Source organism: Paramormyrops kingsleyae, chromosome 24 (assembly GCF_048594095.1).
Source record: "Paramormyrops kingsleyae isolate MSU_618 chromosome 24, PKINGS_0.4, whole genome shotgun sequence".
Lineage (NCBI taxonomy): Eukaryota > Metazoa > Chordata > Actinopteri > Osteoglossiformes > Mormyridae > Paramormyrops > Paramormyrops kingsleyae.
This window is the reverse complement of record NC_132820.1, coordinates 2953007-2965440: the sequence shown is the minus strand read 5'-3', so window position 1 is coordinate 2965440 and position 12434 is coordinate 2953007. Positions and strand designations below refer to the sequence as shown.

Genomic DNA, 12434 nt, shown 5'->3' with positions numbered 1-12434 from the left:
TAAGCAGTCTAGGAAAAGTCTTGGAAAAACGCATTTGCCCCCCCCCGTCCCTGCACTCAAGGTATCTCTAGAGTAAATCGCTACAGTAGTTTAATATTCTGCAACAAACGCATATGACTGGTGGGAATTAATGACGCCGTTCAGGGGACTCTGATGTTTGGGATCAGCACCTTGCCGATTTATGCTAAACCATTGCACAAGAGACGGTTGTAATAAGTTACCAGCTCACAGTGCACATTAGCCCACTATGGAAGCAGTTTCTGTCACCAAGTGATAAACTGGACCTGTTGTGTGTCAGAACTGTCCTCTCTGGACTTTGCACCTGATAAAGGTAGAAAAAAAAGCAAAAATGATAAAACTCTTGAACCTCTTGAAATGGCAACTACATATTTTTTCCTTAATCATACAGGGGTGTAGCGGCAAAGACCAGGCCGTCGTTTAGGTTGCTACTTTCAAATATGAAGAATATGGATCCAACTGTGGACAGATTTTGCAGAACAGTGGATTAACTGTTGTCTATTAAAGACATTTATTTACTAGTTAACATGAAGAACAAACAAAGCCCATTCCGGGCTGGAGAAACAGGACACGACCTCGACTAGTCAGTAATACCAACATTAACAAAGAGTGTGTCCAATGCACAGGGATTATCACCCTGGCGATTTCTGACCTGCGGCCTACATACATCAAGCAAAACATTTCCACGGACGAGTCGTGCTACACTGTCAGTAAGATTTTACAGGAAATCTTTATGATTCCATTATAAACCTAAAATCAGCTACATCAAAAACTTTGGGGTAGTTTGCAAGCCCAACAGACTATGTACAAGGTAATGAAACTGTTATATGTGAAAGATGTGCATATGTGTGCAGACTCATCTCGAATTGAATATCTCACAGCTGGCCAAAGTTGGCAAACCTCCATTAATGTACCCCAAAGTCCATTTCTGTACTGTAACAAGTGGTACTTTGTTCTGACAGTGACGGTCCCTTCCGATGTACCATTTACATGCAGGAATCTGTTTACACCAGATCTGTCAATAAGTCTCTCTTCAGTCCATCAGAAGTTAAATGATCCTCAGACTCGGTGTAATTACTGACCCTTATCAAAGGAGCACCGCCTTACAAAACTGTGGACGAGACAAATCAGATGGCCAAAGGACTTCAGTAGGTGTTCTGGGTGAGCAGCAGGTCAGCTGGTGTTTTTTAGGGTTTGTTTCCTAGGAGGGGGCTGTTTACAGTATGAGCTTCCTCCTATGGCACTGCCCCCCCCCCCCCCCCGCCTCCAGATCACAGGAAAAAAAACACCCTGTGAAAATTCACAGTAAAACTATTAATTTGGTCGAATTTTTTCACAGTTTCACATGAACATTTACATTGAATCAGCACTTTTCACGGTTCTACTATGAAATCTACAGTCAAACTGTTAACTGTCTGACTTTACCAGTTTACAGTTAAGCTGCGGACAGTTCAGGGATCTACCATGAACCTACTGTACAGCCAAACTTAACTTCACAGTGTCACAATTCGTGGTTCTACTGTGATACTGTGAATCCGTCTGCAGTCAGATTCAGTATCAGCTTAATAGTCCCTGTTGTTTGTCTTTCTCCAAAGCAGGAAAGAGCCTCTGCTTTCTTCCTCCTGATCGGTCTCTGACACCACAAAGCCAGAGTTCTGCCCCATTTCCATTGGCAGCATATTGTGGGGCTTTGCTTTGCTCTTCTTACTGCATCTACAAAACAGGCAATGAGCAAAGTTTATCTCAAGTATTCAAACACGCAAATAAGAGTAACAATTCACTACACAAGCTTTAAGCAAATTTTAACAAATGCTGTTACTGTACACCAAAAAATACAAGGTTGCCGAATAAACTAAAAAAGGAGAGAGGTATTCATTTCAAAAACTTCATGCTTCAAATCACAAACCCATTTTTGCATAAACATTTCGATATTATTGCCTGTTCAAAATGTAACAGGTTTCATTTATGAAACGTCCCTAAATCACTGACACATTGTACAGAACCTTTTAGGCTCTTGAATTGGTAAGCCATGAATTCTCGTGTTTCATTTTTTTCACTTAAATTGTGCTGTTGAAATGATAGTCATATCTTGTGCTTTATATTATTTACACACTAAACTGTGCCTAGAACCATGTGTAAGATCTCTACAAACATTGTCGTTACTAAAACATTGATAAGCCCTGTGTTTGCCTTGTGCAAATATTTTACATACAAATTCTGCAGACATTTCATGAATGAGACCAAGCAACTAGAGAAAGCTGGACCAAGATATCTGATTGGTTGGCCCCACCTCCTTTACAACCTGATTGGTTATCTCATTTAACCAATAATTTTTTTTCTGCCCTCAGAACATTTTTGTGTAAGTGAAACTGCTATCAGCGGCACTTGGGTCCAGCATCTCATGTTTGCTGGGAATGTATTTCAGACCAATTGGACCCAAAACTAGCGATGTCCACTGGGAACATAAAACAAAAATTAGCCCGTTCATTAGCCCCTCGTGTAACGTGACTTAAAACTGACTGTACACTATTACCATGATGAAAGTTCATAGTACATAGAAATACTCAAGAGTTGACTGTAAACTTCGTGCCATATCAAAAACCTAACTTCACAGTTTGTGAAATAATCATGAACTGCGAACTTCACGACTAAGATGACTTAAACTGTAAACTTTTAAACTGTTCAAATTATTAAACACCAGAAGAGGTCACAACGGAATCGCATTCCATCATGAGCTCGGAGTTTTCTCCTTATGTAAATCAGTGCTGTCACTGCGCATGCGTCAATAGCGACCCCGCTATCAGCAAAGCCAATTAGTGGGTCGGAGTGGAGGGGGCGGGGGGTACGCTGCAGTTACTCAATGACCATAAAGTCTTCTTACGTAACACCAGAGTGTTCTGGGGGTCTCCGTGCTGTACCGGTGATGCGATTCGCATAAAACCGGAGACTGCACGTTATTCTTTCCCATATCACAGATAAGACGGCACCCGGGACCCCAGCCAGATTAAAGTTACTTTAATACAAATTCGGGACAAGGAATCATTCCATCAGTAAGTGGAAGGATCAGGGAAGACAGAACTTAGTGCTTTTTAATGCCTGTTTTATATTCATTTTCATCGTGTCATTAGAAACAACGCAGAAATACCTAACGCTGTCAAAGAGATTGTAAAAAGTTTTCTTTCTTCAGTATTTCTTTAAATTACATTAATTTAAGTAATTTACATCACCAAACTTTGAAAATATTAATTTACTAATAATGATTTTTTTTTCTCAAATGATCTTTGTCTTTCTAAGCAAAGATCATTTTTTTCAGTAAGTAAATTTGCTATAATTGCTTCACACAACGAGGTATCTTATTCTGTTTACTGGTAGATATATCGTCTCAAATTAGATACATATATTTTTTATTGTGTTAAACGGTGCGGTTCATCAATTCCGGTTCAAGAGCAATATTAATGTAGGTATTATTATCAGTTTTTATCATATACATTCATCTCATTCATCGGTCATCAGCTTTCAGAGAGGCGATCTCGTCATCCTCTTTAGAAACCATTTTTATATAACTCATATACAACAGGAAATAATTATTCAATGAGGAATTCTAAAATATAAAGCGCTTATTACGGTAATAATGTAAATAGTTTTGCAGTAAGTCACGCAGAGTACGGGCTCCGAACCTTTGGCTTTCTGCGGACTGGCTTACGAACCGGGGCAGAGCGGTTCTTCTATAAGTTTAACCGTTTCCATTTTTTTTTTCAAATGCGAGCAGAACGAAAGAAACCACATAAATAGCTTAATTAACCACCATATTGGCTAAACACCCCAGCGTTTCCACGGAGCGGGGGTTGATATGCCCTAATATAGAGCATCTTTCGCACCAAAAACCAAGATGCTTATTAAAGTCATTATGACCTTGTATTGGGTGTCATATTCACTTACTGTTTTTTTTGTCTTTCAGAGAACTGGGTCCAGAGGCTGATTCTCCATAATTGGTCTCGAGAGGCTGGACCGGCAGGAGCAGTTCACGGTCACGTTCGCGCTTACATTTGTGTTTTTGCGGACTCGTCTTCTGTTCAGTCAGAGCACCTCACACAGAGCTCGTCAGTAGCGGCGGACTGTGGTTCTGCTCGAAACCCAAGCCTGTTGCTGTTAGTTGCTCCGCTGCTATGGCTTTTGCAGACCTCCTGGAGCTGGTAGGCAGCACTGGACGTTTCCAGATCATCCACGTCACCCTGCTCTCCTTGCCCATCCTCATGATGGCCAGTCACAACCTCCTCCAGAACTTCGTAGCCTTGGTGCCGCCCCACCACTGCCGGGCCCCAAAGAACTTCTCGGCGCCCCGTTTGGACCCCAGCCAGGCCGTCCGGCTCTTCGTGCCGCTGGAGGCCGACGGGCAGCTGTCGAAGTGCCGCCGTTACGCTACTCCTCAGTTCCACCTCCAGACCAGCAATGCCAGCTCCAGAACTGCAGATACCCCCAGCAAAGATTTACAGGGATGTGAAGATGGCTGGGACTATGATACGAGCGAGATGAGCTCCACCATAATATCAGAGGTAGGGTGCAGTGGAGAGCTTGGAAATGGCTGAGGACCCATCGGATAGAAACGTTTGCTGCAAGCAGCTGATGTGTATATATAACCTTTACCTTCAACCCAAAGTGGTCATGACTGGTCTGCGATTGTTAACACAGTTTACGGTGAAATAGAAAAAGATGTCCAGCTTCCTGCCTGCTTTACAAATGACTGCCTCTGTTTCTCTCTTAGTGGGACTTGGTGTGTGACCGGCGCTCGTACAAGCAGATGGGCCAGAGTGTTTACATGGGAGGGGTTTTAGTGGGATCAGTGGTATTTGGAGGACTGGCGGACAGGTAAAGTCCCACTGCATACCAATTTTCCATCTGTGCCATTGATGCGCAGAGATTGAAATATGTGCCCATATCCATGGTCCTGGGGATGAGTGCAAGGAAACGGCAGATGGATCAAATAAATCAACAATGTTGTTATAACATGAATCAACATGATAAATAAGGTTTAATGGTTAAATCTGTCATATCCATAAACTAAAGGAGCCGAGGGCAAGGGACTTTATTTAACAATACAGGAGCAGGCAAACAAACAGGATTGCCGGGGATCAAAAGGTGGAGGATTAACATGGGGAGGGACACAGGCAACCAGAGGACTGAACTGGGAAACACAGGACTGGAAAGCATTTATATACTGACCTGACGAGAGGCTGATACGATACAGGTGTTGATGTTTTCCATGATTAGGATTGGGGATTATGAGTAGAACACAGCTGGGAGGAAACAGGAGGGTTCCGGACGATTAGCAGCGACCCCTGCTGGTCATACTGGGAGATGCATAAGAGGAGTCGACAAAATCACTGTTTTATTTTAAATTGTAATATTCTTTTTTTTTTTTTATTCATTTTATCACTCATTTATCACAACATTTTAGGCTGAATGATGTAATCTGCAGTAAAATCAGCCCTTTCGAACAACTTGTCCAGAGGCAGTGTTTACTACTGTCAAACCACACATTTGCATGGTGCCCTCAAAGTTAGCCACAAACAGTTTCAGCACCGAGCACTGGGAGGGGTGATCCCATTCTGATTGGGGCCATATGAATGAGAAAACCGTGCCTAATTCTGAAATTTAGACAACTATACACAAGGTAAGAACTTCAGGACAAATCCGTGTTTTGACATTTTCACAAAACTGTGACAGGTTTGCGCTGTGGAGACACGCAGGGATCGGCGGTACGTCGCTGTAACTGGACACATACTGTCAGGCAAACCCCGGATACTCTCAGCCGTCCTCTGAATATCTTCTAATCCCTAACATTCACAGGCAAAAGGGCCCCCTCCTCTCCAGTCAGTCTCAGTCTGATTTTGCTCAAGGTCTCTTCCTTGCTTCCATTGTCCTAGACTGCCCCGGCAGGGGGTCGGGCTCCATTTCGGGTTGAAGTGGCGCTGTGGCGATGCCAGCAGTATCACGCGGCACGTAGACAAAGCCGAATTGATTTGAACTGAAGCTCCCATGTCCCATGTGGTGTCCAGTCACGTTTGTCGTGCCGGGAGGTCAGACATGAAACATTTACCATCACGTGATTGTTGACAGTTTTAGCCAAGATTACAGTTTTTTTTCATTTATAGAAGCTGCATAATTTGCTGGACAAAGTTTGTGCGACAGATGGCCCCCATAGGACTTGAGCCAACAACCTTCATGCTTTTAACCTTCTGTGATTCTTATCAGTCCAGATTTAGTGGCCGTTTACTTCTTGCAGCACTATACTGCTTTACCCAGAATGCACTTTGACGTAAACACGCACTCACTTATCTGGGTACTCCATGGGATTCAAACCCACACCCATTGCATTGCTAGCACAAGACTCTTGAGCTACATTTGAGCTTTTTGAGCTACACTGAGGACTTTAAAAGCCCTATTTCGGTAACTCTGTGAAGTACCAGCCCATGCAGGCCCTGTACCCCACGCTCCCTCGCCCTCTCCCCCCCCAGGTTTGGCCGCCGGATGCTGCTGCTGCTGTCCCACCTCCTGATGGCCGTCTCGGGGACGTGTGCAGCCTTTGCCCCCTCTTTCCCCCTCTTCTGTCTCTTCCGCTTCCTTTGTGGCATGGCGCTGTCCGGCATGATCCTCAACTCCTTCTCGCTCAGTGAGTCCCCGGCGGCCTAACCCAGCCACCGGCCCCCAGTCCGTCACCCTAATTAAAGCTCTGTGATTAGGCAGGGAGCAGAGTCACAGTGGGACAGGTGACTGGGCCACGCCGGCAGCCTGGCCCCTTCCCCACATAGGAGATGCGGCTCGCGTGTGTCTGGTTAGAGCCTCAGTCTCGCTCTTTATGCTTCCAATCTCATGGCAGTCTTAGAGTGGATCCCCACGAAAGTGCGGACGGTCGTGGGCACTGCCACGGGATACTGCTATACCATGGGCCAGCTGATTCTGGCTGGGGTGGCTTACTTCGTCCGGGACTGGCGCTGGCTCACTCTGGCCGTCTCCATGCCGTTCTACATCTCCTTCCTCTACTCCTGGTGAGATTTCACAGAAGCTACTCTCCTCCAGCGAGTTCACTGTCTTATTATAATCTAATTTAAATTAAACACTGAAAAAGGTATGCTTTAGAGGAGCTTTGGTGCTGTCTATCCATCTAGGTTGTTCTGCTGGGAGTCACCTAGTTTTGGAGAACAGTTGTAGAAATGTCGGTCTTCTCTGGAATATAATGGGATTGAATGACATTCTTTCTGTAGTGATTAAAGCACCAACAATACATCAGAAAAATTCAACTGCAATGTATTTTATCAGAAATCATGAGTACCTTGGTTCTATCTTCTCTGCAGTGAAAGGATCGGTGTGTGGAGTTTGGTAGAAGAAAATACTTCCTACATTAAACTGCTCACTACAAAGTTCTGAGTTATCTTGAGTAACTGGGACGTGATTTCTGGTATGAGACATTCCTGTTGAATTTTTTTAAATTTTCTGGCGCTTTAATCACCACAGAAAGAATGTCATTCAGTTCCATTATATTCGAAAGAGGACCGACTTTCTATGGCCAGTATCTCCAAAACTAGGTGACTCCCGTCAGAACAACATAGGTGGATAGGTAGCATAAAAGCCCCTAAAACATTTGTTTTTGTCACTTTTTCGGTGAACTGTCCCTTTCAAATATCGGCAAAGCCAATCTATTATTCTTGGACATACTAACATTCTTCTTAGAATCTTTAATATTTTGATTTTGAAGAAGTATCAGAACTGTTTTTTTATGTTATGAGAAATTTCTTGAACCGATGTCTAGCGGTTGTTGGGTGATCGCCAGCTGAGGTACCCCAGAGTGCCGTAAGAGCGTGCTGGCATGTTGACGCTCTGCAGGTGGCTACAGGAGTCGGCGCGCTGGCTCGTGCTGAGCAGGAAGCCGGAGCAAGCTGTGAAGAACCTGCGCGTCGTAGCCCACATCAACGGACGCGAGGCGGAGGGGCGGCGAATCAACGCTGAGGTTGGTGTGGCTGTTCATGGTTGAGTTGATCTTTGCTTTAGGTTCTTTTAAACTGAATTCAACTAGTAACTACTCAACTCTAACTAAAACAAGATCAAACTAAAGCTTTGTTTTCGACAAAAGATAAAATGGAATGACAAGTTGTCCCGGTGTGACTCGGGTTTAGCTGGGGTACTAAGGCTTCCTTCCCCACGCCAGAAACATGCGGCTAGGTTAATTAGCATCTCTGAATTAGTGTATCAGTGTGTGTGCCTTGATAAGGATTGGCACCCAGGGCGCCTCATGTCCCAGGGCCCCTGTGCCCCCAGGACCCCACATGACCCCACATGATCCAGAGCCCCAGAACCCTACATGACCCAGGACTTCAGGACCCCACATGACCCAGGGCCCCTGTGCCCCCAGGACCCCACATGACCCCACATGATCCAGAGCCCCAGAACCCTACATGACCCAGGACCTAAGGACCCCACATGACCCAGGGCCCCTGTGCCCCCAGGACCCCACATGACCCCACATGACCCCACATTATCCAGAGTCCCAGAACCCCACATGACCCAGGGCCCCAGGATCCCTGCTCATGAACATATAAAATAAATTCACAGCAACATATCAGCCATAAGGACATGAAGCGAAGCTGGACCGGTGTCCTTCCTCTGTAGATGCTGCAGGAGTCGATGATGAAGGAGATGTCTTGCTCTCGAGGAACTCACTCTGCCATGGACCTGTTCCGCACATCTGTCATAAGAGTCATCACCATCTGCCTCAGTGCCGTCTGGTGTGTGAATCCCATCCCTCGAGAGACTGTCTCATGCGTGTCTCTCGGTCTGTATGTGGTTGCCAGACTTCATTTCTGTGGTTTTTCTCAAGCCAAAAATGAATGATGGCACTCATCAAACTTCCTGCTGGCACCTGAAGCAGAGCCTTTTGGAAATACGTGTGACACCATCTCCTTTCAGGTTCTCCACAAGCTTCGCCTACTATGGCTTATCCATGGACCTCCAAAAGTTCGGAGTGGACATCTACCTGATCCAGGTGATCTTCGGGGCGGTGGACATCCCCGCCAAGGTCATCGGCGTTGTGTGCATGAGCAAAATTGGCAGGCGGCCATCCCAGTGTGCCGCCCTCATCCTGGCCGGTGTCACCATCCTCATCAACCTGGCAGTGCCGTACGGTACGGTGAGCTTTGCCAGGCCTTTGGCTGATATCTCCCTGCTGTTACTTGGCATCACCCCTGTGGTACCCTGGTTCTCCTCTTTGTCACCCCTGTGGTACCCTGGTTCTCCTCTTTGTCACCCCTGCAGAAATGCAGATCCTGCGGACCAGCCTGGCCGTTCTGGGCAAAGGCTGCTTGGCTGCCTCCTTCAACTGCTGCTACTTGTACTCTGGAGAACTTTATCCCACGGTCATCCGGTAGGCCGGTCTACACCCACGACACCCCGCAAATCATCCGGTCTATTCAGTAATTGGTGAAAATTTTGACCTGTTTGATCAACTTTCTTCTGATCTGGCCAGATACTCAAAAAAATTAATGGGAAAAAAATGAGCCATTTTGCGAGATCTCGCAATACTTTTGTAAAATTAATGGAAGAAAAGTCCTTTTGCGAGATCTTGCCAAAGTATTATGAGATAACGCTAAGGTTTTGTGAGCTCTTGCAAAAGAATTAATTTTTTTTCATCCATTAATTTTTTTCTCCTCTAATGTCCCCATTGGTGCTCACACACAAGCACACACACACACACACAGACATGTACTCATATCTTTGTGGGGACTCTCCATTCATTTCTATGAGCAAAATCTTAATCCCAACAATGACGACTGTAAACCCTACTCAGTCCTAACCTTAACCATAAGTAACCAAACAAAATACTTTTGGCCTCTTTAGTTTTTTTATTGCAGTCACAGATTTTTTATAAAATTGGATTTCCTCTTCTGGGAACTGAGAAAAAATTATCAAAATAACAGGTTTTTATCATATTGTGGGGACATTTGGGCTCCATAATGTAATGTATGCCTGGACCACACACACACACAGTGCCAGTTTAGATACGCCAAGCTGCCTACAAAGGAGAGTCGCATCACATGACCTGGCCACCTGACCTAAACACAGTGACGGAAAAGCAGCCAATGAGAGCTCAGCATATATGTGGGACCTCCTTCAGGGCAGCTGGAAAAGCATCCCAGGAGGCCACCTCATGAACCTGAGGTGTAGGGAAGACAGTAGGGTCAGCCAACCCTTGGAGCAGTTGGCGTTGATGGCCTTGCTGAAGGGTCCAATGGTGTGATCACTCTGCCAACCGAGGGATTTGAACCAGCAACCTTCTAGGTCTCAACCCACACAGCTGCCTGCCTCAACAAATTCATTTTTTTTGTTTGATACTTCCTTGGTCAGCGCATAATCCCATCTGTATTGTTTCACAAACATGTTCTCCTTCCAGCCAGAACGGGATGGGCTGGGTCTCCATGATGGCGCGTGTTGGTGCGATGGTGGCCCCCCTGGTCCTGCTTCTGGGGGAGACGGTGCCCTGGCTCCCTGGCCTCATCTACGGGGGGGCGCCCATTATTGCCGGGATATTTGCCATCTTCTTACCGGAAACACTGGCCGTTCCTCTTCCGGACACCATTCAGGACATGGAGGACAGGTGGGAGCAAACGTTATCTGTCTGACAGGAAGGCGGCCATTAACCTCAAAGGTGTACGTTCTATACAGCGATGAAGTAATATTAATATTCTAACTACCTTAAAATGAACTATTCTAAGTTTTATAACATATAACTCTGGGTTCCTCTGTACTCATTTCCTATCTGGTCATTTGTGTTTTTGTGAAGATTCATACTTTATTAAGTAGGTTTCTAAAAGTCAGAAATACCTCGGACGGTAAACAAACACGCCCAGGGTCTTGCAGACAGGGTAAGAAGGGAAAGCTGAAATGCTTTCTACAACACAAAAAGTATCTTCTTCCCTTTTTGTTCTAGAACATACGGGAACCAGCCCTTCGAGAGCTCTTTCAAAGAGCATGAGGTTCCCCTGAAAGATCTCACCAGCTCAGTCCAGAAGGAAGAGATTTGAGACGTCACTCCAGAGGGTCCATGCAACCCAGAGGGGAAACCCTGGAACACGCAGAACTGTTTTATTTTCCATCATGTTGCTACATTTCTTTTTTACATGTTTAATTGCTGTCTCTAAATTGCCTGTAATGTATGGTTGTGTATGGGAGTGTGTGTATGTGTATGCCCAGTGATGGACTGGCATCCCGTCTGGGGGGTACCCCAGCCCTGTGCCCAATGCTGACTGGGAGGACTGGCTCCAGGCCTTCTGCAAACCTTAACTGCACAAGTGGCTGGAATGTGGGTGGATAGTTTCAAATTTCGGATTATTATTATTATTATTATTAAGTTTTATTTATACAGCACGTTTCATACATCTGAATGCAGCGCACAGTGTGTTACAGAGAAGGCAAATAATAAATAATAAAAACAACATAATTACAGGGATGTCCCTACAGTGACAAGACCATACAAATACATGAGTGTCTGGTGTCTGAGCTCGTCTAAGGCCCAGAAACCCCCGGACAGTGATGCTCGGGTGATGCTATATTATTTGCATGGTGTACTCTCTTATATTTACTGCTGTAGATTACAGTCTGTTTTACTAATCCTGTTGTGGATTTTATGCATGAGCATTTGAAATGCATATCCTGATAGTCTGTGCAGTCTTCTGAAATGAAACTATAGTTTTGTTCTTGAAATTTTGGAAGTTTTGGGTACATTGAATTATATGCATGTGCATTTTAAAATAGTGTGCCCTAAGATGGACTGTCATCCCATCCGGCCCTGTGACCACCATAAGCCCCCCATAATCCAAAATAATTTAATGTACTGCATTTTCTGAGAATGCTTTGAAGGTGCTGTTGGAAATTATGTAAATATCAAATGATTATATTTCAATGATTATATTTATGAATGCTGAATGTTATTTGCATATGGAAATTTTCTTATTTTGCATACAGAAAATTTGTTCTATCAATATTTTGAAAAATATTTTCCAGTTAATATTCTCACCCTTGTCCACTGTGGGATTTACATGGAAAATGTGAGTGAAGGTCCTGAGATACACCAACTGTGTTAGGCTCACCAAGATGAGTTTAGTGTCACTGTGGGCTAAGAGGCCAGTTACACCTTAAATAACCTGCTATGGAAATTCCGGAAATTCAGTCTGAATGGGAGATTTAAACTGAACCCTACAGGTAAAATCACCTGGCAAATGGACATTTCAATAGCTGAGCTGCTCTGTTTTATTCACCATAACATCTGCTGAGATAGTTACTCATACTATACAAATTTCAACATATGACCATATGCACACTGAATCCAAAATTAAATCATTATTGTAGGACTTGAAGACTTGCAAATG

At 44.6% G+C, this 12434-nt stretch overlaps 1 protein-coding gene across 2 annotated transcripts; it reads left to right on the top strand.

Moving 5' to 3' along the window:
* The first annotated feature begins 2911 nt into the window (after positions 1-2911).
* slc22a6l (solute carrier family 22 member 6, like) lies at positions 2912-12422 on the top strand. 2 transcript variants are annotated; one of them, XM_023824793.2, is made up of 11 exons: positions 2912-3068; positions 3977-4571; positions 4781-4884; positions 6534-6688; positions 6896-7064; positions 7900-8023; positions 8683-8798; positions 8980-9194; positions 9325-9433; positions 10460-10663; positions 10997-12422. In XM_023824793.2, exons 2-11 carry the CDS (start codon positions 4185-4187, stop codon positions 11088-11090), a joined length of 1677 nt encoding a protein of 558 aa, XP_023680561.1. In that variant the 5' UTR covers positions 2912-3068; positions 3977-4184; the 3' UTR covers positions 11091-12422. The 2 variants fall into 2 exon arrangements, with proteins under 2 accessions (XP_023680561.1, XP_023680567.2); XM_023824799.2 differs by lacking the exon at positions 8683-8798.
* The last annotated feature ends 12 nt before the right edge of the window (positions 12423-12434 follow it).

What these genes read in the sequence shown, in the direction of transcription:
- slc22a6l (XM_023824793.2), top strand. Translation starts at nt 4,185, where the DNA reads ATGGCTTTTGCAGACCTCCTGGAGCTGGTAGGCAGCACTGGACGTTTC. An exon ending in GCTCCACCATAATATCAGAG is followed by an intron (nt 4,572 to 4,780) that starts GTAGGGTGCAGT and finishes TTTCTCTCTTAG; the next exon opens with TGGGACTTGGTGTGTGACCG. An exon ending in ATCTCCTTCCTCTACTCCTG is followed by an intron (nt 7,065 to 7,899) that starts GTGAGATTTCAC and finishes GACGCTCTGCAG; the next exon opens with GTGGCTACAGGAGTCGGCGC.